Source organism: Nothobranchius furzeri, chromosome 10, assembly GCF_043380555.1.
Source record: "Nothobranchius furzeri strain GRZ-AD chromosome 10, NfurGRZ-RIMD1, whole genome shotgun sequence".
Classification (NCBI taxonomy): domain Eukaryota; kingdom Metazoa; phylum Chordata; class Actinopteri; order Cyprinodontiformes; family Nothobranchiidae; genus Nothobranchius; species Nothobranchius furzeri.
In genome coordinates, this window is record NC_091750.1 from 70,409,405 (window position 1) to 70,435,568 (window position 26,164).

General features: G+C 42.6%; 1 protein-coding gene across 2 annotated transcripts in view; it reads left to right on the plus strand.

Moving 5' to 3' along the window:
- The window catches only part of st6gal1 (ST6 beta-galactosamide alpha-2,6-sialyltranferase 1), a 28,883-nt gene extending 11,924 nt beyond the window's left edge, over window positions 1-16,959 (plus strand). The window contains exons 3-10 of one of the 2 annotated variants that reach the window (XM_015957538.3): window positions 1,864-1,904; window positions 5,595-5,801; window positions 5,886-6,248; window positions 6,330-6,594; window positions 6,873-6,970; window positions 11,471-11,572; window positions 12,211-12,385; window positions 16,573-16,959. In XM_015957538.3, the coding sequence (XP_015813024.3) occupies window positions 1,890-1,904; window positions 5,595-5,801; window positions 5,886-6,248; window positions 6,330-6,594; window positions 6,873-6,970; window positions 11,471-11,572; window positions 12,211-12,385; window positions 16,573-16,838 (1,491 nt within the window). In that variant the 5' untranslated portion in view covers window positions 1,864-1,889 and the 3' untranslated portion in view covers window positions 16,839-16,959. The remainder of the gene's footprint in view (window positions 1-1,863; window positions 1,905-5,594; window positions 5,802-5,885; window positions 6,249-6,329; window positions 6,595-6,872; window positions 6,971-11,470; window positions 11,573-12,210; window positions 12,386-16,572) is intronic. The other variant, XM_015957539.3, reaches the window with a different exon arrangement.
- The last annotated feature ends 9,205 nt before the right edge of the window (window positions 16,960-26,164 follow it).

A 26,164-nucleotide genomic window follows, 5' to 3' on the forward strand; every position in this document is an offset into this window, starting at 1 on the left:
GATTCATTATGCTTTTGCCAAGAACCAAAGGGGTAACCAAGGAAACTCTTCTTGAAGCCAAGCCTGAGAGAGAAAGGAGTTCATCAGGCGAAAGGGGCGAGTCAATTCCTTCTCTTTTTTAAATGCTGTTCACACACCCCAGCACCACTAATCAGCCTCTAAACCATCGTGTGTGTTCTTAATTTCAAGGAAAAAGGCCAAATGGAGAAAAACCTCACGTGTTGAAACGTTTTCATCATTTAGCAACAGTCCTTTATTAGTTGGGTATTTAGCAACAAACTCTTTTCAACTTTCATAAATGTTGGAGGAAACACCAAGTCTGGCTCCTCTCTTGGGTTTTGTTCACAAAAGTCAGTTAAGTTTTGTTGACATAACAGTAATCTCTTTCAGTCTCCGTTAGCTCAGCTGACACATCATTTCCTCATTTTCATACAGTAGATAGTGTTTTGCTGATTTTACACATAGATGGGGCTTTAAATAAATATTTCCCGACACATTCGATACATAGGCTTAGCCTCAAACGAGTATTGCCTTTTGTGTTGTCCATTTTATGGTTTTGTCCTCCGTTGGGCATCTTGCACCAAACTAGTTTTAGTTTTTCATTAATGTATCTGCCCCCCAGTTTTGGGTCAAAGACCAGTTAAATTTTGTTAGCGTAACAATAACCTCTCATTCTCCATTCGTTTAGCCAACATGTCAAACCTCTTGTATTTACCATTTGATTTTCATTCTTGATGATGTTATATTTACACATAGCTAGCATACAGAGGCTTTAAACCCCATTTCCTGTGAGGTTAGGAGGTATGAGACCTTCCTGTGGAAACAAAAAACCCACTTAAACCCAAAATAGATCATGCACGCCCCATTTGAGAAACCACACAATCCTGCATTAGTGCCAGGATCTATCTATCTGCCAGTTGTTGGTGTAAAAAGGCAGCTAATCAACCTAAACATGCATTTATATGTATTAGCTGGCTATGTAGTGCATATTTTTATTGGGTTTTCTTTTTCAGCTTTATTTCGTACCTCTGGTCTCTTTATTTAATTTTTTCTGTCTTGACAATACTTTTATCAGTAAGTTGCAGAGCATGACTGTTGCCAAGATAGCAGTCGATGGAATAAACATCACATTTATAAATGTTTAGAGTCGTTAAAGATAAATACTCCTTTGAAGTCCTCGCCAACAAAAAGGCGTTGAAGACATTACACTTTTGCATTTTATGTTTTGGGGCTATTACGGCTTTGATTTAATGTAAATTAATAATATTCTAATTGTAATAATATTAAGGTAATATTGCAATGTAATAATGTTACACCTTTTCCTCAAACATCTCCATATTCCTTAGAATTTTTGTGTTGTACTATTTCTTTTCTTGCTAAGTTCATAAAATGCTTCATGAAATGTTGGGACTTTAGAAATGCTCTACGAACGGTTGTTAAAGGGGACATATTCTACCTTTAATTAAACAACTTATAATAGTTTTATGGTTGATATAAAACATATTTATGAAGTTCTTTGTACTAAATTCCGCTCACAAAAAGTATTTTCAGCAGTTTATTCTGTTTCAATACCTTCCTGAATGAGCCATTTCAGGTCTCTGTCACTTTAAGAAAACAAGCTATTGCTGACCACACCCACCTATCCTCTGATTGGCTACTATCTGGTGATGAGCTTGATTATGCTGCGGGAAACCAGGGTAGAGCTGCTCCGTCAGCATTGACTGGTGAGAAGGGGATTTATGCTAATGTCCCTTATTGTGACCTCACAATAGGAGACATTTTCTAACGGCTCATAGAAGCATATGATTCCTGAAACCAAAATCTTACAGAAAACTGATGGATGATTTTTATTTATGTTTGCAGCAATTAAAGAGGCAGTAGAGACCCACATGGTTGTGCAAAAGGTGAGTAATCTCTTATGGAAAAGAGTGGACACAAGTTACAAAAATACAACTTTATTCATTGCAAAAAGAGAATAAAACATTGTAAATCCACAGCAAACATGTCACTACAAGTCATCCCCTTCAGAGGCACAACACCCTTAAAACATATAAACCTGCCCCCAATCTCGGGCTCCAACACACATATCGGTCCCTCCCTCCACCGTTAAACTAACTTCAGTCAGAAAATATACACATGCATCAAAAATCTGGTATTTAGAAGACACGTCAACACCCCGAGTGTCTGAGGTTCAAACGCTGTCCAATGCCTCAGGGATTAACTTGCAAGGATATCTACTGGATCCAACGGCTGGATCCAACTACTCCCAGCCCTGACCATCTAATGAAGGCCGCTAGTCTCGCCTTCTAGCACTTGAATGTTAACCACCTACTCTGCTATTGTCACTGTTGTCAGTCCTACACGACTGCTAATGACCCCACCTTCCCAAAACTGGGTGCAGTAATGACCGGTCCATCACTTACTCTCGGGTAGCTTTGCTGTCCTTTTATGATCATCAGCATCATCATGCCAAACAAGCATCAGCTGATGTCTCCACGCCCCCCAATCTGTCAAGCCCTGCCTCCCACTTTAGGGTGTTTATGTCCTTTTGTCATACAACCTTAACTCTGGGTGTGTCCCAATCCGGGGGCAGGATGCTTGTAAGGACGCAATTTGAGGTCGATGACATCACAGCGCAGCGACGAGTACTGTCCAAAATCCAAGAATACTCATTCTTGCATCCTCAAACGCGTCCTCGCTCCGCCCAAATTTCGAGGATGGGTCTGTTGTATCCTCACAGAACAAGGCTATCCAGCATGCTTTGCGTGCCGGCTGTGGATTTTCAACAGGAAGAGAAAATGGGGAGAGCAACAACGTTTTAAACGTAAGTTTGTTAAAAACTAGCGGTAGAAACCTAAAAAGCTTAAAGCGGTTCAGTTTATAGACATTTTTCTTTTGTATATTTGTTTTTAAATTACATTTTAGGCAGAAATCAGCCAGAACGAGTTTGTATCGCGGGTCCTGTAGTTATTCCCGTTTGTGTGTGTGTGTGTGTGTGTGTGTGTGTGTGTGTGTGTGTGTGCGTGCGTGCGTGTGTGTGTGTGTGTGTGTGTGTGTGTGTTTCTTTAGCAAATTAAGCTTCTTATCATTTGTTTTAGGGATGACAGAGCAAAGAAGCGTTTTTATTAAGCTTAGAGGTGAAGAGTGAAACTGTTTACACACAACCACAGAAGTTCTGCTGTGAAAAGTAGTTTTACATTCAGGGATTTACAAAGCTGACACGTTTTAATTAAGTAAAAAGTGTTTGTGTGAAGAATATAATTTTTATCTTCTCGTGGATAAATGTAAAATGTGTTTATTGCCTTTTTGTCACCTGTGGTCTGATTTTCTCTGTAGGACTGCAGGTGTCCTGGGTCAGGAGAGGCTTTACCTGGTGGTCCTCCTGGGAGAGAGGCCTTCTACTGTCATCATGTTAATGTTATTTAGCTGTTTGATATTTGAACACATTTATTAAAACAAATACTAACTGTTAACTCTTTCATTTTATCACCAGTTTTATTATTACAGATGCTTTTGAACATGTCACATTAACAGAAAATGAAAAGTTGGTAAGGAGACAAGATTATTTATAATACGTTACACTTATTTACAGATCAAAACCAGTATGGACCAGTTATGTAATACTCTGGTAGGGGGTGACTTGCTCTTTAAATAAAAACTACAGAGAATTTACATCTTTAAGACAGATCTAAGCATTATTAGGCTTAAGTTGAATAAACAAATGCACATTGAAATCACTTCATTTTATTAAAAGGCCTGTTTTTAAAACGTTTTACCCTTATTTGATGCAAAATAAGAAGTCCTGAGGTCCAATTTACACTTGAAAACATCCTACTGCATTCAACATTTATAATGCATTTGGTTTATATTAATTACCTACATGATAATACTCTGTAGAAATGTGTTGTGCACATTTAACAAGTTCATTCTGTAGCTTAAAACATACATGAAACCATCTAAAGTTAACATGTGAGTCCTGAAAGCTTCTAGAATAAACTAAATTACTTTACCTGAAAACGGTTGAGAACAAACGCTGCTGATGGACGTGAAGCTGCTGTAGCTCCTTAATATTCCTGCTCGATTTTCGCTAGCTTTAGCATATTTCCTTTGCGTGTAGCTGCCGCCACGGCTGTGACTTGGCCTACAGGTCACGGTAGAGGTGAAGGCTAGATTGTTCGAATTCAGAGCCGCTGGGTTCCGGTTTTAGCAGTCTAGCAAGGAGGACCCGTCCTCAAAAGCATCCTGCCCCTGGAGTCAGACACACCCTCTGACTCATGGAACCAGCGCTGCTAGCAGGAACAGGAGTTGTTTACTTGTGGACAACCCTGAAGCGTTCTGAAGGTCTATTTGAGCCTTGCTTTATATTAGGAGTCAGGATTGTGGTGGGTTCCTGCATCATATCGTGGAAGACCGGTAAGCCATTCATCCAAGTGCTTTCTGAATCAGATGTAACTAAAAAAGGTAAAGATTTTTGTTTTGAAGTTCATTCATTTAGGTTCAACTAAAGGCAAAATCTCACACGCCTTCAAAGTCAAATTCTGGAGAAAACTGTCCAAAATACCTTCACCAGAATCCAGACTCTCGTTGGATCTAAAGGAAGCGTTAGGACTGTTGGAAGGACTGTTATTTCTGCAGATCTACTAAAGAATGAGTGAATTTATTTTGTGTGGTGCCCAAATGCCTGCACCTGCCTAATTTAGTTTAAACAATGATTGCACACTTTCTGTAAATCCTATAAACTTCCTTTTACTCCTCAAAAATCACAATATGTGAAATTGTAACTGAAAAATGTTCTAGTTAAAAACACACCATTTATACAGGAAAACCATGAAGTCCCTGCTAAAAACCAAAAGAAACGTATGCTTGGGGGTCGGGTTTTTATGCAGAAATTTCCATCCGGCTGAAGACTTTTTAACATTTTTACCGCCTAACCGGAGAAGCTTCCAGTTAATCTCTGATCATGATTAATGACTTTATGTAAATATGTAAAATAAACACTTTAAACAAAACATCCTGTTTTACACATAATGTGGTCAAACGTGATCTCTAGTTTAGCCTCGGTGCGGCTTGGTTCTGTAGTGCCCGACGGACCCAACGTGAGCGTTGGTGAAGCGGGCCTTTGGGTTTTCTGAATCAAGTCCTCCCCCTCCTCCTTTCTGCTCATTCTTCCTGATTTCATCCTCCACCCGGGGCAGCGACCTCATTTCTTTTTTCAGCACCGTATCTCTTTGGTTTCTTTTCACAGGAAGTTGTCACTCATATCATTCGTATTTGAAGGGAAACTAAAACATAGATTTGTCAAAGATTTGATGGTTTTTTGTCTTTAAGGGGACACATTATGCACGTCTGACTCTTTTGCATCCGTTAGTGTTGACTTGTGGGTCTCCACTGCTTCTGTACGCGTTCCTGAAGTGAATAAAAGTATCCGTTTTCTGTTGGTGTTTGGCCAAGTCGTCCTTTTGTTTTTTTTACGCCAGTGATTTTCTTCGAGATTTGAAAATCAGGATTGATTTAGAGGAATTTTGTGAATCTGTTTTACATTTTCTACTGCTTTACTCTCTAAGCTTTGATCACGTCTGGTGGTTTGTCTTCAGATCCCCGCAGCGGCGATGGACAGGGTTAGCCTGCTGTGGCGTCTGAGGCGTCGTGCTCGCCGCGGAGCTGTTTGCCTCGCCTTCTTCTGCGTCTCCATGGCTCTGCTCTATGCCATCTGTGCTGAAAACAGCGTTCCCGTAACTGATGCCATCTTCGGCGTGCGAGCACGAACCCGGGCTCAACCTCGTGCACACTCGGTCATCAAGGTCTGTGGTCTGTCTCCGTCTGTGATGCTACCACAGCAGCTTTTGATGTGAAAACTTCACTCGATGTTCTTGTTACGGCTCCAGGTGCTTCGAGGTGGGGCTAAATCCATGTACATCGACCCTCAGAAGCTCCCAGGGGTCATTCCAGGTGACCCCCACCGACCGATCCCTGTCCTCTCCTCACAGAACCACACCCTGGCGGACCTGGGCCCTCCTTCAAAGCAAATGCGAGCGCGGGAGCCCTCTGGGTTTTTAGCTCACCTGCTGCCACGCCCCTTCAGACGAGCGCTAGAAAGCCTGTTCGGAGCCCAGCGGAAGGGGGAGCTGAGTGGCAGGAAGGACGTAGAGTTCTTTGGACCTCACGGGCTTTTGGGAGAAGTGTGGAATGAAGACATGTCCAGCAGCATGCTGGGAAGCAGAATGAAGAAGGTGGTGCAGAATTACCAGGTGAGACTTTCTGCCGCAACTTGAATGTGTCTCTTAACCGGACGTCTCGTTTAACCAGACCGGTGTTTCTCTGTTGGTCAGGCGATGAATAAGTATGGAGTAAAGGTGTCGGGACCTGGTGGCATCTCTGGCAGGCCGAAGCTGAGCGGTCCCGAGCTTCTCTGCCAACTAAAGGAAAAGGTGGAAGTCACAACTTTGACCTCTGACCTCCAGCCCTTCTCAGTGTTGCCCTGGGCCAGTCAGCTTCCATTAAAACAGCTGACCTCTGACCTCGGGCCGTACAGAAGCTGCGCCGTGGTCTCTTCAGCTGGGTCACTGCGCAACTCTGGACTGGGCAAAGAAATCGGTGAGATTTACCCGGATTATTGTTTTAATGGGATCTAATAGAGCAAATGTCGTCAGTGTGAAAGTCATTTCAGATGTTTAATCTGGGCCACCGCGACGCTCCGGTGGGACTTTTAAACGTAACGAGGTGACCCTCCTGGTTTTATTTTTTTCTGGTTCAGCTCTGGAAACGGAAACTTCTCTTGACTCATTCTGCTTATTTAAGGATTTGCCTGTTCTGGTTTTTTATGGGAACTGAAACATCACGAAGTTCCTCTAAAAATCCTTTTTTAACTGCAGATTCCCATGATGCAGTGCTGCGATTCAACGCCGCACTCACCAGCGGCTTTGAGAAAGACGTGGGCTCTAAAACCACCATCCGCCTAGTCAACTCACAGGTAAAACAGGTTTTTAAGATTCTTCAACTGATTTGCGACGGTGGCACAGGAGTTTAGTGCTCGCCCCGTAATCGGAAGGGTGCAGTTCGAGCCCCCACGTTGCCTGCTGGTGGTGGTCGGAGGGACCGGTGGCGCCAGTGCTCGGCAGCCTCGCCTCTGTCAGTGCGCCCCAGGGCAGCTGTGGCTACATTGTAGCTCATCCCCACCAGGGTGTGAATGTGTGTGTGAATGGGTGAATGACTGATTGTGTTGTAAAGCACCTTGGGGGGTTCCAGGGCTCTAGAAGGCGCTATATCAAATACAGGCCATTTACCATTTACGTTTACCCATTTAAGTCAGTTGCAGCCCAATTACAATTTAGTGAGACAAGGAAGTGAAATTTTACAGCATTTTTGTGTCATTATGTTAAAAAATCAGAGTTGAGAAAGAGCCGAGTTGCCTGGTTGCCATGGTAACACTGCTTTTCCCTGTGTCTTCCTGTGCACAGTTTATTTAGAAAAAGAAAAGCTGATTTCAAACAGTTTTATCTGATGCATTCCAAAAACCTGGACTACAAATCCCTAAATGATGATAAACAAATGGATAAAAGTCTGTTTCTGCACATTTTTATTTCTGCTCGCAAATGTCAAGATTTATTTCAGAGTTTAAACAGCAGGTGACTTAATGAAGAGTTTTCCTGTACTGTCTGAGACCACTGTCAAGTCAGTTTGAAGATAAAACATCCGTGCTAAACTCTCGACTCCAAGGCACCATTGCTTGGGATCCCTCTGCACCACGAAATCCAACTTCCAGCTCTACTCCTGACCAATTTTCATCTTGGTCAGAGGTTGTGGTACGTGGCCGTAGGAGAGCCCGTGTGGTTGATCCCAACTCCCCACCTGACCTCAGTCTTTCAAACCGCTTCCCTCCACTTGCTGAGGAACAAACAGTTGATTCCTCCAGGCCTCCTCTTCCCTCCCAACCATCTAATCCCATCCAGCAGGAAGGAGCCTGTAGTCCGGAAGAAGCAACCTCAGCAGTCTCTTCCCCCCCAGACCTTAACCTCTGTTGCCCGATCCAAAATACTAAAGGATGCTGTGCGTCGACACTCTGCTGGACCTCCTGCCCTGGCTCAGGTGAGCTCCTCCACGGCAAATCCTCCACCTCAAACCCTCCAGTTCCACGAAACCACAGGAACCCAACCCCAGAATCCTCCACACCTCCACGGGAACACAAATCAGGAGCCCTCTACACCTCGTCCACTGTTTTCACCTACCACTTTGCTGGTAGGTGATTCAATAATCAGGAATGTCAGCTTTTTTAACGTCATGACGAGATGTTTTCCATCAGCCACTATCTTTAATGTCCTATCTAATGTTGAATCTGTCCCTCACAACCTAAAATCAAAGAGATGTGTCATTAATCAGTCAGCGGTGGATGGATTTTCTAGATTATTTGACAGCAGCTCAGTTCAGGGTGAAGATCCCAGCTTGTTCATCCAGTCATTGGATAAACAACGTTGCAGTATCTTAGATAAAGTAGCTCCTGTTAAGCAGATCACTTTTTCTAGCAAGAGAAAAAGTCCCTGGGTTAATCAAAACATTTACAGTCTCAGAAGGACATGCCGCAGAGCCGAGAGAGGTTGGAAGTCAACTAGATTAGAAAGTCACGGGCTGTACTTTAAAGAACTGATAACATCCCTGAATGAGACGGTGAACATTTCCAGGGCCACTTGCTGTAAACAAAAATAACTCTAAAGTCCTGTTTGACACCATGAACCAGATTGTTTCACCTCACGTCCTTCTTATGCCACTTTACTCAAGGTCTGACTGCAACAACTTTCTAGCAGTCTTTGAGAATAAAATCAGAAATATCAGGGCAAGTTTTTCACCCCCATTTACTCCTGTGTGTCCTGTCACTGTGACCCGATTGATCATGCACCCTGGCTACTTGTACAAGGGGAATCTCTATTTGGGTGACTGGTTAGCGTGTGTGACTTTCACCCGGGAGTCTGGGGATTCGAATCCTGATTGGACCATTTTTTTTATACCCGCCACAGATCTCCCTGAAGAATTCTTTTTTTTTTTTTTTTTTTTTCTTACCGTGTCCTGTCTGGCTGTGAAGCAAACAGAATTGATGTCTGAATGCTGGTGACAAGCCTTACAGATTTACTCTCAGGTGGATCATCAAAGTGTCTGCTTTTAACGTCACGCCTGATGCTTAAAACTTTATTGTTATTGTTGTTGAATGTTTTGTAATTCCGACCAGACACGGAGACAGAGGTGAAAGAGAAAGGAAAAGAAAAGGTGGGGAGAGGGGGGGGGGGGGTCCACAAAAATAAACAATAATGAACAAGAGTCTGCTTCTAGACCTGCAGAAAAAGACAAAAAAAAAAGGGACACAACAACAATACAACAAGATCGAGCTCTCACTGCGTCAACTTGATGAAGAAATAGATAATCAACATTGCTTAACTGAAGAATCACGATAATAAATCACAGTGCATTAAGTGCCCACCATAGTCTTAAGACATGTGTTTAACGTGCCCAAGCCCATACTTTTGAGAGCACCATGTGAGCAACTGTGTGTGTACACGCGCTTGTTTATGTAAGGTTTCTCTATAGGAGCGTCCAACAGAGAGTGTGAGGGACCACAGATCCGCCCCCCAAAGATGCGTAGGAGACGGGGGGAGCTCCAAGTCCCAGAGATCCAGGCGCTGCCCCAGAACACAGGAACCCCAAGGAGACTGCAACCAGAAAGGCCCCCGTCCCCCTCGAGAGGTACAGAGGATCGCCCCGGGGGGCCACAACCAGCATCCGGCAGAGTCCCGGGAGATATCAGCGGCAAGCCCACAGGCCCGCCCGCAGCCTCCCACCCCCTAGCCGGCCGAGCCCGGGACCCAGGGGCGACCACCCCCGCCGGAGACCCAGCAGAGCCCAGGGACCCAGACCCCACCAGGCAGCCACCAGGATCTATCAGGCAGATGCCAAAATCTTAAACCCCCAGACCCGGTTGCCACGAACACTCAGGCAGACCAAGGCACAACCCCTCACACCAGGTGTGGCAGGGGGAGGGGGGACAAAGATCTATATCATCAAGAGAAGTTCCAGGAGAGGGGAGGAGTCAAAGGCCCCACCTGACATATACAGTCATACACAAACACAGTCACACACTCCCTCATGCTCACACATGCACATTCAACCCAAGACTTACAAAAATGCACGCCGGACACCCACTCATGCTCCCCATACACACCCTATTCACTCTGGTCCCGGTACTGCTGCACATGGGGTATAACCATCACCAGTTCCCAGAGTTTGACCATTTCTGCTGGGGTGCTGATGAGCAGGCTCCCCCGCCCAACGCTGAGCACAGCAACCCACCACCCCAGACCCCAACCAGACGGCCAGATCTCCCTCCTAGCCTCCAGCCCCAGGAAGCCAAGCAGCAACAGAGGTGGCTAAGACCCCTAGTCTCCCTCCGCCTGCTCCGATACAGTGTTGTGTGATCATGAGGTGTATTCCATGGCTGTGGTGAGCGGGCAGTGCGGGCATCATCTTGCCTATGCCAGCTGATGCCACCGCACCCTCCCTGAAGAATTCATAACATTGACGGCTTCAGCACCGCTGTGCCGCTCTGTGGATTTTCTCTTATTTGTTTTGCAAAAGCACTTCCTTTCATTTCTCCACCTCACCCACAGGTACCTCAACTTCTGCTTCTGTGAAATTGCGCTTCCTTGATCTGCCTTGATCTACGGTCGCCATGTCATGGGCGGAGCGCTGCAACAGCCGGCTTATGTATATGCATGAGATCCACAAGGCACTTTGCATTGACCATTTATGGCAGTAAGTGGGCGTGGTGAGGGCGGGATGTAACTAAAATGCAGCTGAGAAACATTCTCGTTAGTCTCCGATTTATGAAGCGGAGATTGCGTGCAGCTGTGCGTCCTCCATGTTTGATAGATCACAAACCTACTTGGCGTAGGTACTTTTTTTTTTGCTGAGCTTAAGTACGGTTTTAGTAAGGATTCTCCACAATGTTGGATAAACGAGGCCCCAGAAACTTCTAGAAGTTCCAAATACCGGATATAAAAGTGGAGGTGATCGCTCCTTCCAGACTGTTGACTCTGGAATGATCTTCCTTTATCCTTACGCAGCGTTGACTGTCTGGACACTTTTAAAAAACAGCTGAAGACCCTTTTATTTAAAGCTGCTTTTACCTAAACCTTTTATTTTCTTATTTTTAACTCAAATTTTTAATCTTTCATCTGTTAATGACTATTTTTTTTATGTTAATCTGATTCTGTTTTGAGATCATTTTGATTTTATGATGCTAATCTGTTTATGATTTTATGACTTTGTTTTATTTTGTTTTGATCTATGTGAAGCGCTTTGTGATTCTATGTCTGTGATGAGTGCTATACAAATAAAATGTACTTACTTACTCTATTCAACAACGACGGGGTTAACGGGGTTCACGTTCTACGGCCCCTTTAAGGCAACGAGTGTTCTTGTTTTCCAGGTGATGGCGTCTGACGACAATCACTTCTTGTCCAGTTCGCTGTACAGCTCAGGTGTCCTGGTGGCATGGGACCCCGCCCCCTTTTCCTCTGACCTCACTCAGGTGAAATCCACAACATAAGCACAACTCAGCCATTTCTTTTCCTTTAGTTTTGGTTTGCTAGAATCTGCTACTGCTCTATTATTGTCATGTCCGACTAAAGGCTCAACTACAGGAGAAACCTGCATTTGGGTTCAGGTTTAAAGTATGTAAATTCATCTGCAGTTTTTTACGTTGCATCAAGCCAGGAACTGACTGGGATGTAACCGTTGGCAGTAAAATGTGACTGATGTCTCATAACATTTCCTCTCGTTCCTTCAGTCATAAAGCCTCGTGCTCCAAACTCAAGTTCTCCTAAAATGCTGACAAACCCTTCCTAAGTTTCCTCATTTATTTAGTTCATTTGGTGTCAGAAAGAAGAGGCGGTTTGGGCGGGGTTGCAGACTCAGTTGTGTCACAGTTAAGCAACTTTGTGGCCAAACTGCAACATAAAAATTAGCTTTTGTTTAAATTTGTTCTTAATTACTTTGTAAAATAACGTTAGCCACAGCTAAGTGCAATTCCAAAGAAAAATGTGCATGCTTTTCCACAATTTTGTGTTTGCAACCGGTCTCCAACAGTTCCTACCTCAGTGACGCTCATGAAAACCAGGTCATGGTTCCTGCACACTGTTTTCCACACGTTCTGCGTATTTCCTGCAGTGGTACAACCGGACTGATTACCCCATCTTCACCCAGTACCAGAGGTACAGGAGGCTTCATCCGCAGCAGCCCTTCTACATCCTGCATCCTCGCTTCGAGTGGCAGGTCTGGCAGCGAATACAAGACAACATGGCTGAGCCCATCCAGAAGAACCCACCCTCTTCAGGCTTCCTTGGTATGAGAAACACCAGCTGTCTCACCACTTCCTGCTCATGCTCTTGTCTCCACATGTAAAAATAGGTTTCCGCTAGCTACAGATTTTAATGTGAGTAATGTTGACTCTGCTAAGATGTCTTAGGGGCTCGATACCCGGGAGGCGATAAAAGACCTCGATCAGCGAAATTCGTCGCTGTCGCTTTTATTACTTGACACACGGGTAGGGATGGGTACCTTTGATATTTGAATCGATTCGGTACTAATTCCCAGTACCTAGGAATCGATACCGGTACTTAACGGTACCAATTTTCAATACTTTTGAGTGTTTATTATTTTAATTCTCTTTTATAATTAAATATATATTTTTCTCAATATATAACAATATTTGATGAATATCACGTTAAATAACATTCAACTGTTTGAATTAACATCGTCCTTGTAGTTTTATAAGCTGATAATTAAACTGAAGCAAACATCTTTACTGTGAACTAAATTTACTGTGTAGCTGCATTCCTTTTGCCGTCTTTTTTCATTTGATTTTTCCAACTGGGAAGTTAGAATTTCCAAGGAGAAAGCGAACGCACCATTAGCTGATAACAACGGTGGCAATGGAAGCTAACATATCAAGCTAACGTTATCTTTAACAGTTTATTTAACTGCTGGAGCAGATTAAAACGATGATGCCTCACACTTAGATCGTTGCCACTGGTTTCATCTTCTCCCAGTCACCCGTTGCATTTAGTAAAGTGAAGCCAAACTTTAGAGCGCGTTCATGTTCTTCTAGTCGGAAATTCGGAGTTCCGAGGAGAAAGCGAATGCACCATTAGCGAAACGGAAGCTAACATATCAAGCTAACGTTATCTTAAACTTTTTATTTACCTACCGGAGCAGATTAAGATGAGGATGTCTCACTTAGATCGCTGTTGCTGGTTTCATCATCACCCAGTTACCCATCACATTTAGTGACGTGGACCCAAGCTTTAGCGTGCGTTCTTTCTACCATGCTGCTCTGTTTACAACTGGCTCGCAGCGAGCGACGACATAACGCTCTTGCGCATGCGCAGCTGTCTTGGCACATTCTCGTTATGAAGGACGGGTACCAAACGAGACACCGTTTGAAATGACGTGAATCGGTGCTCGGTCGGTACTATGGAATTCGGTCAGTACCTTAAAAAGTACCGAATTCGGTACCCATCCCTACACACGGGAGGTGACCCGCGGCAGCGGCAAAGCCGTCTACGCGTTCTGTTCCATGGCGAAATCGAATCTTCCGTTGTTTTGATTGGCTGTGTCAGGTTGGAGGGAATTAAGGTTATTTAAGTGGTTCAGAGTTAAAAAAGCGGTGGATATGATGTGTCACAAGGTGCTGCTAGAGTTATGTGAAATCGTACTTCTGATTTTACTATATTAAAAAAACCCGAGAATGGGTTCATCCCATATTACAAACCAGAGAAAGAAACGGAGAATACCATCATTTAATGAGGGACCTCAAGGACGCTCCTGATGTGTTCTTTCTGGCACCAACAATTTCCCTTTTGGGAACATCTCTGTATTCTTTGGTAGAAATATTGTACCGTTCTGGAAAATCCGTCACAGCAAGTATCAACTTCTCCTCCATGTTTGCTCGGAGATGCACGGAGCATCCTGTCCGCTCATTGGTCAGTGAATGAAACCTCCGTTGATTGGTCCTCGTCTGAGCGACAGCGATGAAAGTAAAAAAATATTTCAACTTTCTGGGATTGCGTCGCTGGGTCGCCTGTGCACGACATGTGCACGAGCGCAAAATTTCACACGCACGTTTTTCGCGTTTCGCTTAGTAGGAGGGAGACCCGCTATTATCGCTTTGTCGCGCATGTCTCATTGAAAATGAATGGAGGAGAGGCGATGTCGCCTCCCGTGTGTCGAGCCCATCACTGAAATGAAACACCAGCATCGGATCAACGGGAACAGGTAAAAGGGGTAATTTGGTTGTTTTTTATTACTGAGCTATGAAACCTGTTTATGTTCTGCTTTAAGTTGCTGTGAGAACTCAGGGAACAGGAGGCCAGATTCACGTTCAGCCTCAGTCTACCTGTCTACGACTGCAGAAAAAAAAAGTCCAGATTAACAACAGAGCAGCTGAAGGCCAGGATGTCAAACATCCACGTCCCATGTCATTAAGACACGAAGACCGAGGCGAAGAGCAAAACTAGGATACGACATTTGAGCTGAAGTTCGACTGAAGCTTAACAAACTGTGGACCTTTTCCACTACGGCGTGGCTCAACTTCACTCTTTGGGTGGTTTTCTGTTACAACTGAGAAACTGCTCCAGAGTCCTAAAAGTAACACAAGCTGTTCTGTGTGTGGCATGCAAACATGACACAATGCACCATGGCAGCAGTGGTTTTTGTCAGACTTCCAGAAGAAGAGACCTGGAAAAGGTCGTGGACATCAAGGTGCAACATTCTGGGTAGCCAGCACACAGTTGCTGAATTTGCCTCTTCGGCTGGCCCGGTGTCGGTAAAGGATCTGCTCGGGTGCAAAATCGGCTCGGGGTCCTTCGACTGCCGATGACGTCAAAGTACGGCAAACCCACTCGGACAAAATACACTATAAATCTATACCGTTGGAAAGAATTTAGCAGTTTCGTTGTTAAAATAATGTTTCTTAAGACGTAAGTTTGTGTTTATAACGGTATTTGTAAAATAAATCACTATATTGTATTCATTATGTTGAACTCCTCTTTGAGCACATCCCTTGAAGGATCATAGGTATTAGCAACTCCTGTGAAATTGTATTTGCAGGAAAGAAGTGTGTACTGTCTATTGAAGTATTTTGTGTTTAGAGTTTTTGACGTCTTGTCCATGCGTAGTTCAGGTACGCTCATAGCTGCTAGCCAAAACTCTGGAGTTAAAAGTTTTCTGGCTTTACTAAAATACCTGTCTGTACTTATTTGATTGATGGTAGTTTTACTTTCTATTAGACTCCAAATGTAATCATTTGGCACGTTTCTAATTCATAATTTGTAATAATGTAATCGGCAATATTAGCATTAGCATTCCTATGGGTTTTTCCATGTATATTAGCATTGCGCTAACCACTCGCTGCCAAATTGCAGCCTTTCCGATTAGAAAATCTCTTTTTGTCACATTGCAATTTAATTGCACATGCAGTTAATCGTTCAGCCCTAATATACATGCAGCTCTATGCTAAAAGTGTATTTTCAAAGAGGTAATGATGGATTTCTTTGTAAAAGTTGTCCATCTTTCCAACACAAAGATTTGCCTGGACCAACGTAACGTGATAACTTAACGTGATTACGTAATTCCGTAAGGTTCATGTTCAGCCAATCAACTACTTAGACGTCATCCGCAGTCGACGGACCCCGAGCCAATTTTGCACCCGAGCAGATCCTGTACCGACACCGGTATGCTTGGAACAACTTCACAACTTGTTTTAAAAAAGGGGGCAGTGACCTGGTACCTGTTACTAGTGGAAACACCTTGGAACTGGGCTGAAAAGAGTTGAGCTGTGCTGAGTAGGTACTGGTGGAAAAGGCCCACGTGATGCAAATGAAACTTTTTCATTACTGCAGTTGTAAGGGCGGCGATCTAGTTTAAACTGCAATTCAAAGCTGTGGGCCATCCGATCTGCACCTTTTGCTGAAGTCACTATCCAAATCTCATGGAGCAAAGCACAAGATCCTGGCTCCGAGTCTCTAAATGAGCTTCCTGTCTTGGGCGGCTGGACTCAGCCTAACTGGTCCTTTCTGCTGGATGCGTGAGCGGCGTGTAACGTAGTAAATGCATTTAACCACGAGCTCAGTGGCGTGTTCTCTCCAACCAAAAGCGTTCAAATCAAACTGGTTCAAGGTCAAGAAATCACTGGAGGATTGCAACCCAATGCATGATTTCAGCAGTTCATGCAATGACCAGCCAGGAGAAATCAATCAAATCAAATCAAAGATACTTTATCAATCCCAGAGGGAAATTAGAGTTAATTATTGCGTAATGCGCTTTGCGGACATTATGGGCATCCGGTGGAAAGGCCGGGTTAGATCTATTGGACTAGAGATGCTGCTTCTCATCAGGAGTCGGCAATGGCCACTGAAAGGATCAAATATCCTCTCAAGCCTAGGAATGCCATGGGATGTCTTGTTTCTCTTTAACCCAACCTTGGATAATTCGTCATTGGATTCATAACGTTAACTACCTCTTCCTGTACAGGCACCGTTTTGATGATGTCACTGTGCGAGGTGGTGCATGTCTACGAGTTCCTGCCGTCCCGTAGAAAGACCGAGCTCTGCCACTACTACCAGCGTTTCTACGACGCCGCCTGCACGCTCGGCGCGTACCACCCGCTGCTGTACGAGAAGAACCTGGTGAAGCGCATGAACCAGGGCTCCAACCGAGAAATCTACATCAGCGGGCGAGTCACGCTCCCTGGGTTCAGCACCATCAACTGCACCGCCGAAGGAGTGCCACACCACTGAACACACACACACACACACCGCACAAAGCCAAACTCTGCATGAAGAGCAGGGACAGATGCATGAAACTCTCACATTCACTGCCAAACCCAAAATAGGAATCTATAAATATTGTCACACTGGTCATGAACTCATTTATTGGACATCGCACGAGTCCAATCAGCCCCGCTGAGCCACAAAGCTGTTAGAAACCTGCTGTAGATATGTTAGACACGATACACACGTACACTTGTATAAGCTGTATTGTAAAAGTACACTTATACAAGCAGTGCATCTTTGTTTCCTCCTCATGATTATTTATAATTACTGCCAAACGTGGTGAGCTTTAGAGCCAAATCTAAAGAAGGGTGTGAAAAAGGCAGATTATTTTATTTATTTTAACAGATAAACAAATGTTTTGTTTGCTAAATCTTCAGGATTTACTCGGTTTTAGGTTTGAATTTGATTGTTAATTAAAAAAACAACCAGAAATTAAGTATGAAGTTATGTAGAGTTAAATCGAATTAACTCATAAATAAAATATGAGAAACAAAATATTTAAAGAGCAAGTCACCCCTACTAGATTCTTACTCAACTCTCACTTCCTGTTTGAAAAATGCAACAAATGCTGGTGCCTAGCAGGCCGAGAGGGCAGAGCCGCTAACAAATACACACACACACACAGGCTCACAACGACATTGTGACATCATATGGTACCAGCTAACGTTCTAGGGTACCTCTTAGCCAATAGCGATGGCAGATTTAAATTCAAATGCAGTGCAGAGTTTTTACATGACAACGGCACAACACTGACAGTTTTAGGTAGAAAATAAAAATTTTAACTAATGCACTAAAGTGCAAAACTATTGACTACACGTGTCTGCGGCACGATTAGACACGCATTTACGTAGTTTATCAGGAAAAAAAGGTGATTTTGGGGTGACTTTAAATCAATAATAGAGGAAATGTTTCCACTCTTTGAAGAACCTTTATTTTGAAAGGACATTTAGTCATTTCCTCTTCGACTTAACGTCCATCTGGTCCTACCAGAGACGTAAATCTATAAAACCTTTCATAAATCTGCAGAAGAGGATCAAAAAGAGCTCAGGATGGGAGCTAAAGCTGAAGATGTCGGATTATTTTCAGCAGCACACAAACTCAGACTCTCTAATCTCTAAATATCCAATAATATTTTTGAGTTTTAAATAAGCTGGAATAAAACCCAAAAGTCACAAAATGCTCTAAAATTTCACACATGCTTTAGCTTTAATGTCTGACCTATTTTTTTTTTCGATTGTGAATAATCATGCTGAGTGACGTGTGCAGAATTGAGTAAAATTTTATTGTCTTAAATGTGAAACAAAGATGTCCGTGACATAGCGTTAGTGTAGTTTAACGTCCCATGTTTGAAAGATTTTACCGTATTTTCCGGAGTATAAGTTGCACCAGCCATAAAATGTATAATGAAGAGGAAAAAAATATATAATATACAGTGTGGCAAAAAAGTATTTAGTCAGCCACCGATTGTGCAAGTTCTCCCACTTAAAATGATGACAGAGGTCAGTAATTTACATCATAGGTACACTTCAACTGTGAGAGACAGAATGTGAAAAAAAATCCATGAATTCACATGGCAGGATTTTTAAAGAATTTATTTGTAAATCAGGGTGGAAAATAAATATTTGGTCAATAACAAAAATTCAACTCAATACTTTGTAACATAACATTTGTTGGCAATAACAGAGGTCAAACGATTACTATAGGTCTTTACCAGGTTTGCACACACAGTAGCTGGTATTTTGGCCCATTCCTCCATGCAGATCTTCTCGAGAGCAGTGATGTTTTGGGGCTGTCGCCGAGCAACACGGACTTTCAACTCCCTCCACAGATTTTCTATGGGGTTGAGGTCTGGAGACTGGCTAGGCCACTCCAGGACTTTCAAATGCTTCTTACGGAGCCACTCCTTTGTTGCCCGGGCGGTGTGTTTGGGATCATTGTCGTGTTGGAAGACCCAGCCACGTTTCATCTTCAAAGCTCTCACTGATGGAAGGAGGTTTTTGCTCAGAATCTCACGATACATGGCTCCATTCATTCTGTCCTTAACATGGATCAGTCGTCCTGTCCCCTTAGCAGAAAAACAGCCCCAAAGCATGATGTTCCCACCCCCATGCTTCACAGTAGGTATGGTGTTCTTGGGATGCAACTCAGTATTCTTCTTTCTCCAAACACAACGAGTTGAGTTTATACCAAAAAGTTCTACTTTGGTTTCATCTGACCACATGACATTCTCCCAATCCTCTGCTGTATCATCCATGTGCTCTCTGGCAAACTTCAGACGGGCCTGGACATGCACTGGCTTCAGCAGCGGAACATGTCTGGCACTGCAGGATTTGATTCCCTGCCGTTGTAGTGTGTTACTGGTGGTGACCTTTGTTACTGTGGTCCCAGCTCTCTGCAGGTCATTCACCAGGTCCCCCGTGTGGTTCTGGGATTCTTGCTCACCGTTCTCATGATCATTTTGACCCCATGGGATGAGATCTTGCGTGGAGCCCCAGATCGAGGGAGATTATCAGTGGTCTTGTATGTCTTCCATTTTCTGATAATTGCTCCCACAGTTGATTTTTTCACACCAAGCTGCTTGCCTATTGTAGATTCACTCTTCCCAGTCTTGTGCAGGTCTACAATTATTTTCCTGGTGTCCTTTGAAAGCTCTTTGGTCTTGGCCATAGTGGAGTTTGGAGTCTGACTGTTTGAGGCTGTGGACAGGTGTCTTTTATACAGATAATGAGTTCAAACAGGTGCCATTAATACAGGTAATGAGTGGAGGACAGAAGAGCTTCTTAAAGACGACGTTACAGGTCTGTGAGAGCCAGAGATGTTCCTTGTTTGAAGTGACCAAATACGTATTTTCTACCCTGATTTATACATAAATTCTTTAAAAATCCTGCCATGTGAATTAACCCTTTGATGCATAATGGTCACTACAGTGGACAGGTACTCAAAATTGTTATTTATTTATTTTTGCTAATAATCACAGCTGTTGAAGACTTTTTTGCATGTGAGCCCCTCCATTTGGACGTCAGTAAGGCAATCCAACATATTTCATGTTCAGAATGCACGCTGTCCACTGAGGTGGACATGTAATAAAGTATTTGTAAATTAACAAAATGTCACAAAAAATATGTGTTGAAATTTGTTTCATTCACACCTAAAGATGAATGAAAAAAATTGTTTAAAAACTCATAGTTGAAGATCTCATAATTCATGCATCAGAGGGTTAATGGATTTTTTTTCACATTCTGTCTTTCACAGTTGAAGTGTACCTATGATGAAAATTACTGACCTCTGTCATCATTTTAAGTGGGAGAACTTGCACAATCGGTGGCTGGCTAAATACTTTTTTGCCCCACTGTGTGTATATATATATACGTCACTCTGGACTTTAAGTCAAGTCAAACATTTCACATTGCAAGACAAGTACCGGTAACAATAACAGAATAAACAACCAGCGCCACGGTCTCCAACAGAGAATGGCGGTGTTTCAAACCCTCCCAGTGGGCGGGGAGAGCTCATTCCTGGGCTGGAGCTGGCTCGCAGCAGCGCGGTATACATAATTTGGTATATAAGTCGCAGGACCAGCCAGACTATGAAAAAAGCTTATAGTCCGGAAAATACGGTAGTCTAAATTCAAAAAGTCTAAAGCTGCTAATCTGTCAGCATTTTTCTACATTATCAGCTAAAGCTGATATAACGCGATAATATTAACCCTTTAAGCGCCAAAGTCGCAGAATTGCAACAAGCAGCAATGTTGGATTTAATAAGCCACAGCAGCAGAAATGAGCCCTCATGCAGTTAATACGTTACACTGCGGGGTTGCAGACACCTGTAACTTCAACCCAAGCAGCATTTGTGGGTTTGTTACTATTCAACCTTTTTGAGTATTTAGAACTTGAACCCTGCCCACCAGTCGCAGAGCCGCAGGGCTTGTCAGAGCAGTCAGATGAGTGAGAGCGAGCGAGTGGTAGAAGAAAAAACACAATGCCGAGAGGAATGTTCAGTGCTGACGAAGCTCTTCGTCTAGTACTGGCAGATTCGGATTTGGAGGAAGAATATTTCCTGCCCGTGGCTTCAGCGCGCAGCAACAGAGAGTCCGTCAGCGACGATACTGTTACACAAGCAGCCCATCCAGCCCTTATCTTGTCCGATGTTCCGCGTCGGGCAAAGAGACGTGGCGGGGGGCTTGTACCAGGTCCGATCCCGTGATCCACCGTGCCAGGGGGGAGGGGGGATGTAGTGGCAGTGATCGGGCCGGTGAAAACTCCGCTGGTGATCAATTCAGCCCCTATCTATCTGTCTGTCGGTCGGTCGGTCTGTCGGGTCGGGTCGGGTCGGTAGGTCCCGGCCGGTCGAAATAAACCAAAGAAGGGATGAGTGAAATGTGTTCATGACACTGAAGCACCAAAAACAGTGTTCTTGATTGATACGCAGTAAACATAACAAAATACCAATAAAGTAATAAATATTATATATATATATATATATATATATATATATACATACATACATAGTTATATATGTCTACATTGGAATATGTATATATGTATCATAAACAATAACAACACTAAGAAAAAAAGACAAAAACAAAAAAACAACAAAAATCTGCAAATGCGATGCAATCCAATATGGCTGCTACCTGATTACATCATAATATGCAAATTATGTGAGTGAATTTGTTCCTATCACAAAATTTGGCTCATACTGAAGATTTTTCTCATTTACAATATTCCTCTATCTCTAACCAGATTTAAGCTACAAGCTTTTTAAATAGTGATGTAAAACATTCATATTTTACTGAAAGAACGATGGCGCCTAAAGGATTAATAATTATGTATTAGTGAAACCAGGTTGACGTGGGAAAGTTGTCCTTTTATGTTCCAAACTTTCCACAAATGAGACGAAACGGCCAAATCGGAGCAGGCGAGTCGCCAAGATCCCAGATGAAATGAATGTATAAATGCATTCGTATTTCTAATGATGATGTTTAACTTTGACCTTTTTAGTGTTATTTTGTTTTGATTGTTTGCTTTAGTATTAAGTGTCCAGCGGGACCGTTTGGTGGTTTCTGTTTGCAGGAGATAAGACACAGGTTCATACTCGGATAAGCTCAACTGCCGTCCCCACTTTCACTTTCCGCTGCCGCTACTCGGCTACATTTTAACTTCTTGTTTGATTTAGATTCGGAGCAGATTCACGGCCAGGAATGAGGTTTTTGGTGGTTTTTCTGGCTCCGCTTCAGTCCTGCTTCAGCAGCAGAAACCAGCCAGACTTCACGACGTGGAGTTTGTGGTCGAGTTTGCTACAAAACCTCATTCATGCCCCTAAATGAAGATTTAAGTTGCTATAAAAAAAACTTGAATGTAATAAGTGTGTGAGGCCCTGCCCCTTTTAAGTTTTGATTGGTCCCCTTTACCTGTCCACCGTAACGCATCTGAGCAGGAATCCACATTTAAATGCTAAAACAGGAATGTGAACTTGACTCCTGAGATGTTCGTTAAAATATGAGAAAAAAACTTCCTGCCAGTTAAAAACCATGACGACGCTGCTGGTGGACTTGTTTACATCGATCCTGAAGTCTACAAACAACCTGATTCCTGTTTCTCTCCTAAAACAAACACATGGACATCTGTTTGAGGCTGACATAACGCTAGCTTTAGCTTTAGCTCTATCAGCAGATTGGGTCCAACACCTCCCTACTCGAGAAGCTTAGGAACCAGGAGCTCAACCCTTCTGATTCTCTTTACTTGTTCCAGAATAATTTTCTTTATTTTCCAGCATTTCTTTAAAAGATCCAACTTTTAAGTCTTTCTTTTGTCTCCATGTTTTGTCGTTTCTATGAACTTTTGGGTGGAAGAGAGTAAATAAGGATGATGGCGAGGGAACAACACTTTTGAATTTCCCGTTTGTCTTCTGCAGGACCGTGCATGCTTGTTTCTTTGCTTCACAGCTTCTGAAACATGACCTGTTGTAGCTTTTTGTTGCTGCCTTTAGGAAACTGAAGCTTGAAAATGCCAGCCTATGCATGGGTGTATCATCACATAGAGACCAGCTTCGGGGGCTTTACAACTGATGCATGTAAAATCGTGTAGCAAAAGCAAGAATAACGTAGGACCAACCGTACCAGCGTGGTACCATGCATTCAAAGATGTTCCGTGTGCATGCAACAGGCACTAAGACGCAGAGGGTGCTGCTGTTTGCAGGCTGGACTTCTAAGTATTTAATATATATTGGGAAAACGCGCAAATCAGAAACTGAATCTAAGCTCAGAAAAATGCCGGTAAAAAGCTGATGTGTGGATGTAGATTCTCAATCATCCAGGAGGTGGCGCTCCTGAGAGTTAAAAAAAATATGACCGAACTACTTCTCCAATGTTTCACCTCTCATCCTAAAGGCTCATTCAGTCCTCATCCTGGGCTGTAAGTGGTGACAGAACACTTGTTTGGGTCTTCATCACTTCATAAACTCTCAAAGGTGAAGTTTGGATCCGATGTCCCAAGAAGAGACTGCACATCTGGAGAACCCGGTCCATGATCAGAACTTCAGAAGCTTTTGGATGAAAGATTATACTTTTAAGCAACGAGAGGAAAATTCCAGTTCTCTCTTTTTTATCCTGAAATCAGCTGATAGTGTAACTGCCATTTCCTCCAACAAAAGGACGTCCCACATCGTCCTTCTTTACAAAGTATCCTAGGTGGAGTAAATAAGGGATTCCCATTCTGCCATGAGTCGAGCGTATCTTGTGGATTTGAGAGAATTAATGTTGTTTTCATTCTCTCTCTCTCTCTCTCTCTCTCTCTCTCTCTCTCTCTCTCTCTCTAAATATTATAATTAATGAGCAAAGAAATAATCAGAATAAAAAAATATACATACGTTTCTGCTGCTCGCCATTTTAAAAAAGTTTTTATCTCCATTTTTTTTTGTGAACACAGCAACACAGGTGAATAAACCTAAAAAAATTATATTTTTAATTAATTTTGGGGTAACCTTTTAAATAACTGAAATTTCTATTTCTGAAATGTTTGTGTTTGTAAAATTTTAGTTCAATGTTTTGGATATGTACTGTTATTTTAATCAAAACGAATAAAGGCTCAATGCCGCACATCTACACAGGCTAAATTCTCCCAGAGTTACCACAAGGACCAATTTGGTGTGCCACCTCAAAAATGTCTTTGGCCCCATCTGGCCCCCCTATCAAAATTTTCTGGAGGCACCCCTGGATCAGAGGGCTTAAAGCGAGAACAGAATCTGAGCATGAAAACAACAACAATGCTCTCAAATCCACAAAATATGCTCTTAATTGAAGGCAGGGTATAAATGTGTTACATTATCCTTAAACTGAACTTTTTACTAACTCTTCAAAAGTAGCTGCTGCGCCTCTGAGGTGACCCTTGCATCTGATTGGCTCTTTCCTGGAAGCCTGCAGCAGGTCGGCACACGGGACTGTGAGCTTAATCAGCGTGTTTCTACGCTTGTTTTGAGTTTAGGATGAAACTTCTAAACTGTTGCAGCTGTACATTGTTTTCTCAAAGGAAGAATGTGAATAAATTAGCTGTAGCAACGGCAGCATCACCAGCTAAAGAGCAGCTCAGCAGCCACGTGTGCTGCTGTGTTCATTCAGTCGCTAAAACACTGACTTCTATGCCAGAAGAAAACGTTTCGTTGTAGCCCGTTTCTGAAAAGCTATGCTAACACTGATGCAAGCAAACACTGGATTAACTGATGCCGTCTCACTTCAGATCAATACTAAGCATTTTTCTTCCTATGCACTGCACTGTTCTAGATCAGCGTCTGTTCTTGTGAAGCCGTTTGGTTGTTTTCAGCTAACAGATGCACTTTTCCTTCTGCTTTGCCTTCATCCTCCAAGAGGATCGGTCTTTAAATGCAGACCTGAGCTGTTCATTTGTTTATTTATATGTAAATATTGTGTTTTCCTTATGTAAAGCATCAGCTGGCCTTGAAGGACTTTTTCACAGCAATGCACTCCATCCGTCCCTTTTGTTGCTGTTTCTATGATGTTTAATAGATGTAAAAAGTAATAAATTCATGAGAAACTTCTGAGCATGTTTGGCTTCAGTTTGTTGGACTAAATGAATTCAGATTCTTGTGTTTTAATAAACAGGAAACTCAGATTTACTGTATCTATGATTTCATTAATGCGGTAATGTCACAAAGCAATCATGTTTTCATAACATTAGAGAACATTCTGACCTGAATTTGTTCTGATGCTGAATATATATTTGTTTTTTATCCTCCCTGTCATGAAATAATGGATTAAAGATAATTATAGCTGACTTAATCAAATGTGTGCAAACAAAGCATTAAAACACCCTCAGAATAATCTTTTATCATACCTGTTGGGCTGCATTATCGTATATCTACATTCATCTGGTCATATTTCACTTCTGTTCCGGTTTTTATCAGTGACAAGTGTCGAAGAGCTTATGACCTTTCTGAGAGAAAATGAGCATATTTATGAGACGTGTTTAGCTGTGAGGGGGATTTAAAACTAACAAACTAGTGTAATTAATCTGGGTCCTGTCTGATGGGTTTAAAAAGGAAGCAAAAGAAAACAAAACTCCAGAAATAGTTAAAAAATAAAAAAAATCTTATAACCAAGTTCAAGCTGCAGAAAAATAACAGACCATTGTTGTTTGAAAAATGCAACAAACGCTGTTGCCTAGCAGACCGAAAGGGCAGAGCCACTAACAAATACTCACACAGGCTCACAACGACATTGTGACATCATATGGTACCAGCTAACAACGGCACAACACTGACAGTTTTAGGCAGAAAATTAAAAATGCACCAAAGTGCAGAACTATTGACTACATGTGTCTGCAGCACGATTAGACACGCATTCATATAGTTTATCAGAAAAAAAGTTGATTTGGGGGGTGACTTGCTCTTTAATTTGTAATGCATGTTTTACAGTCTCAAACTGCTAAACAACCATAAAAATCATAAAGCCTTCATAAAAAAACATGACATCAGCTACAAAGTCCTAAAACCATAAAGCAAGTAAAGTCAGAAAGATCTGGAAGAGAGGAGTGTCAGTGGCGCCCTCTAATGGGCAAGAAGTAAAATAGGTTTCAAGGATTAACAATAAACGTGTTAATTTAACGTAATTCCTGGTCCTGTCTGCTTTCACAGAAATAGTTTTTACATCCTCCTAATTTTCAGAAAAGCAGAAAGAAGTTTCAGTTTGAGTTAAAACAGAAAATTATAATTATAATATATCTTTTTGAGGATGCCTATTCACTGTAATTGTGCTTCCAGTTCTTTTTAACTTGTTG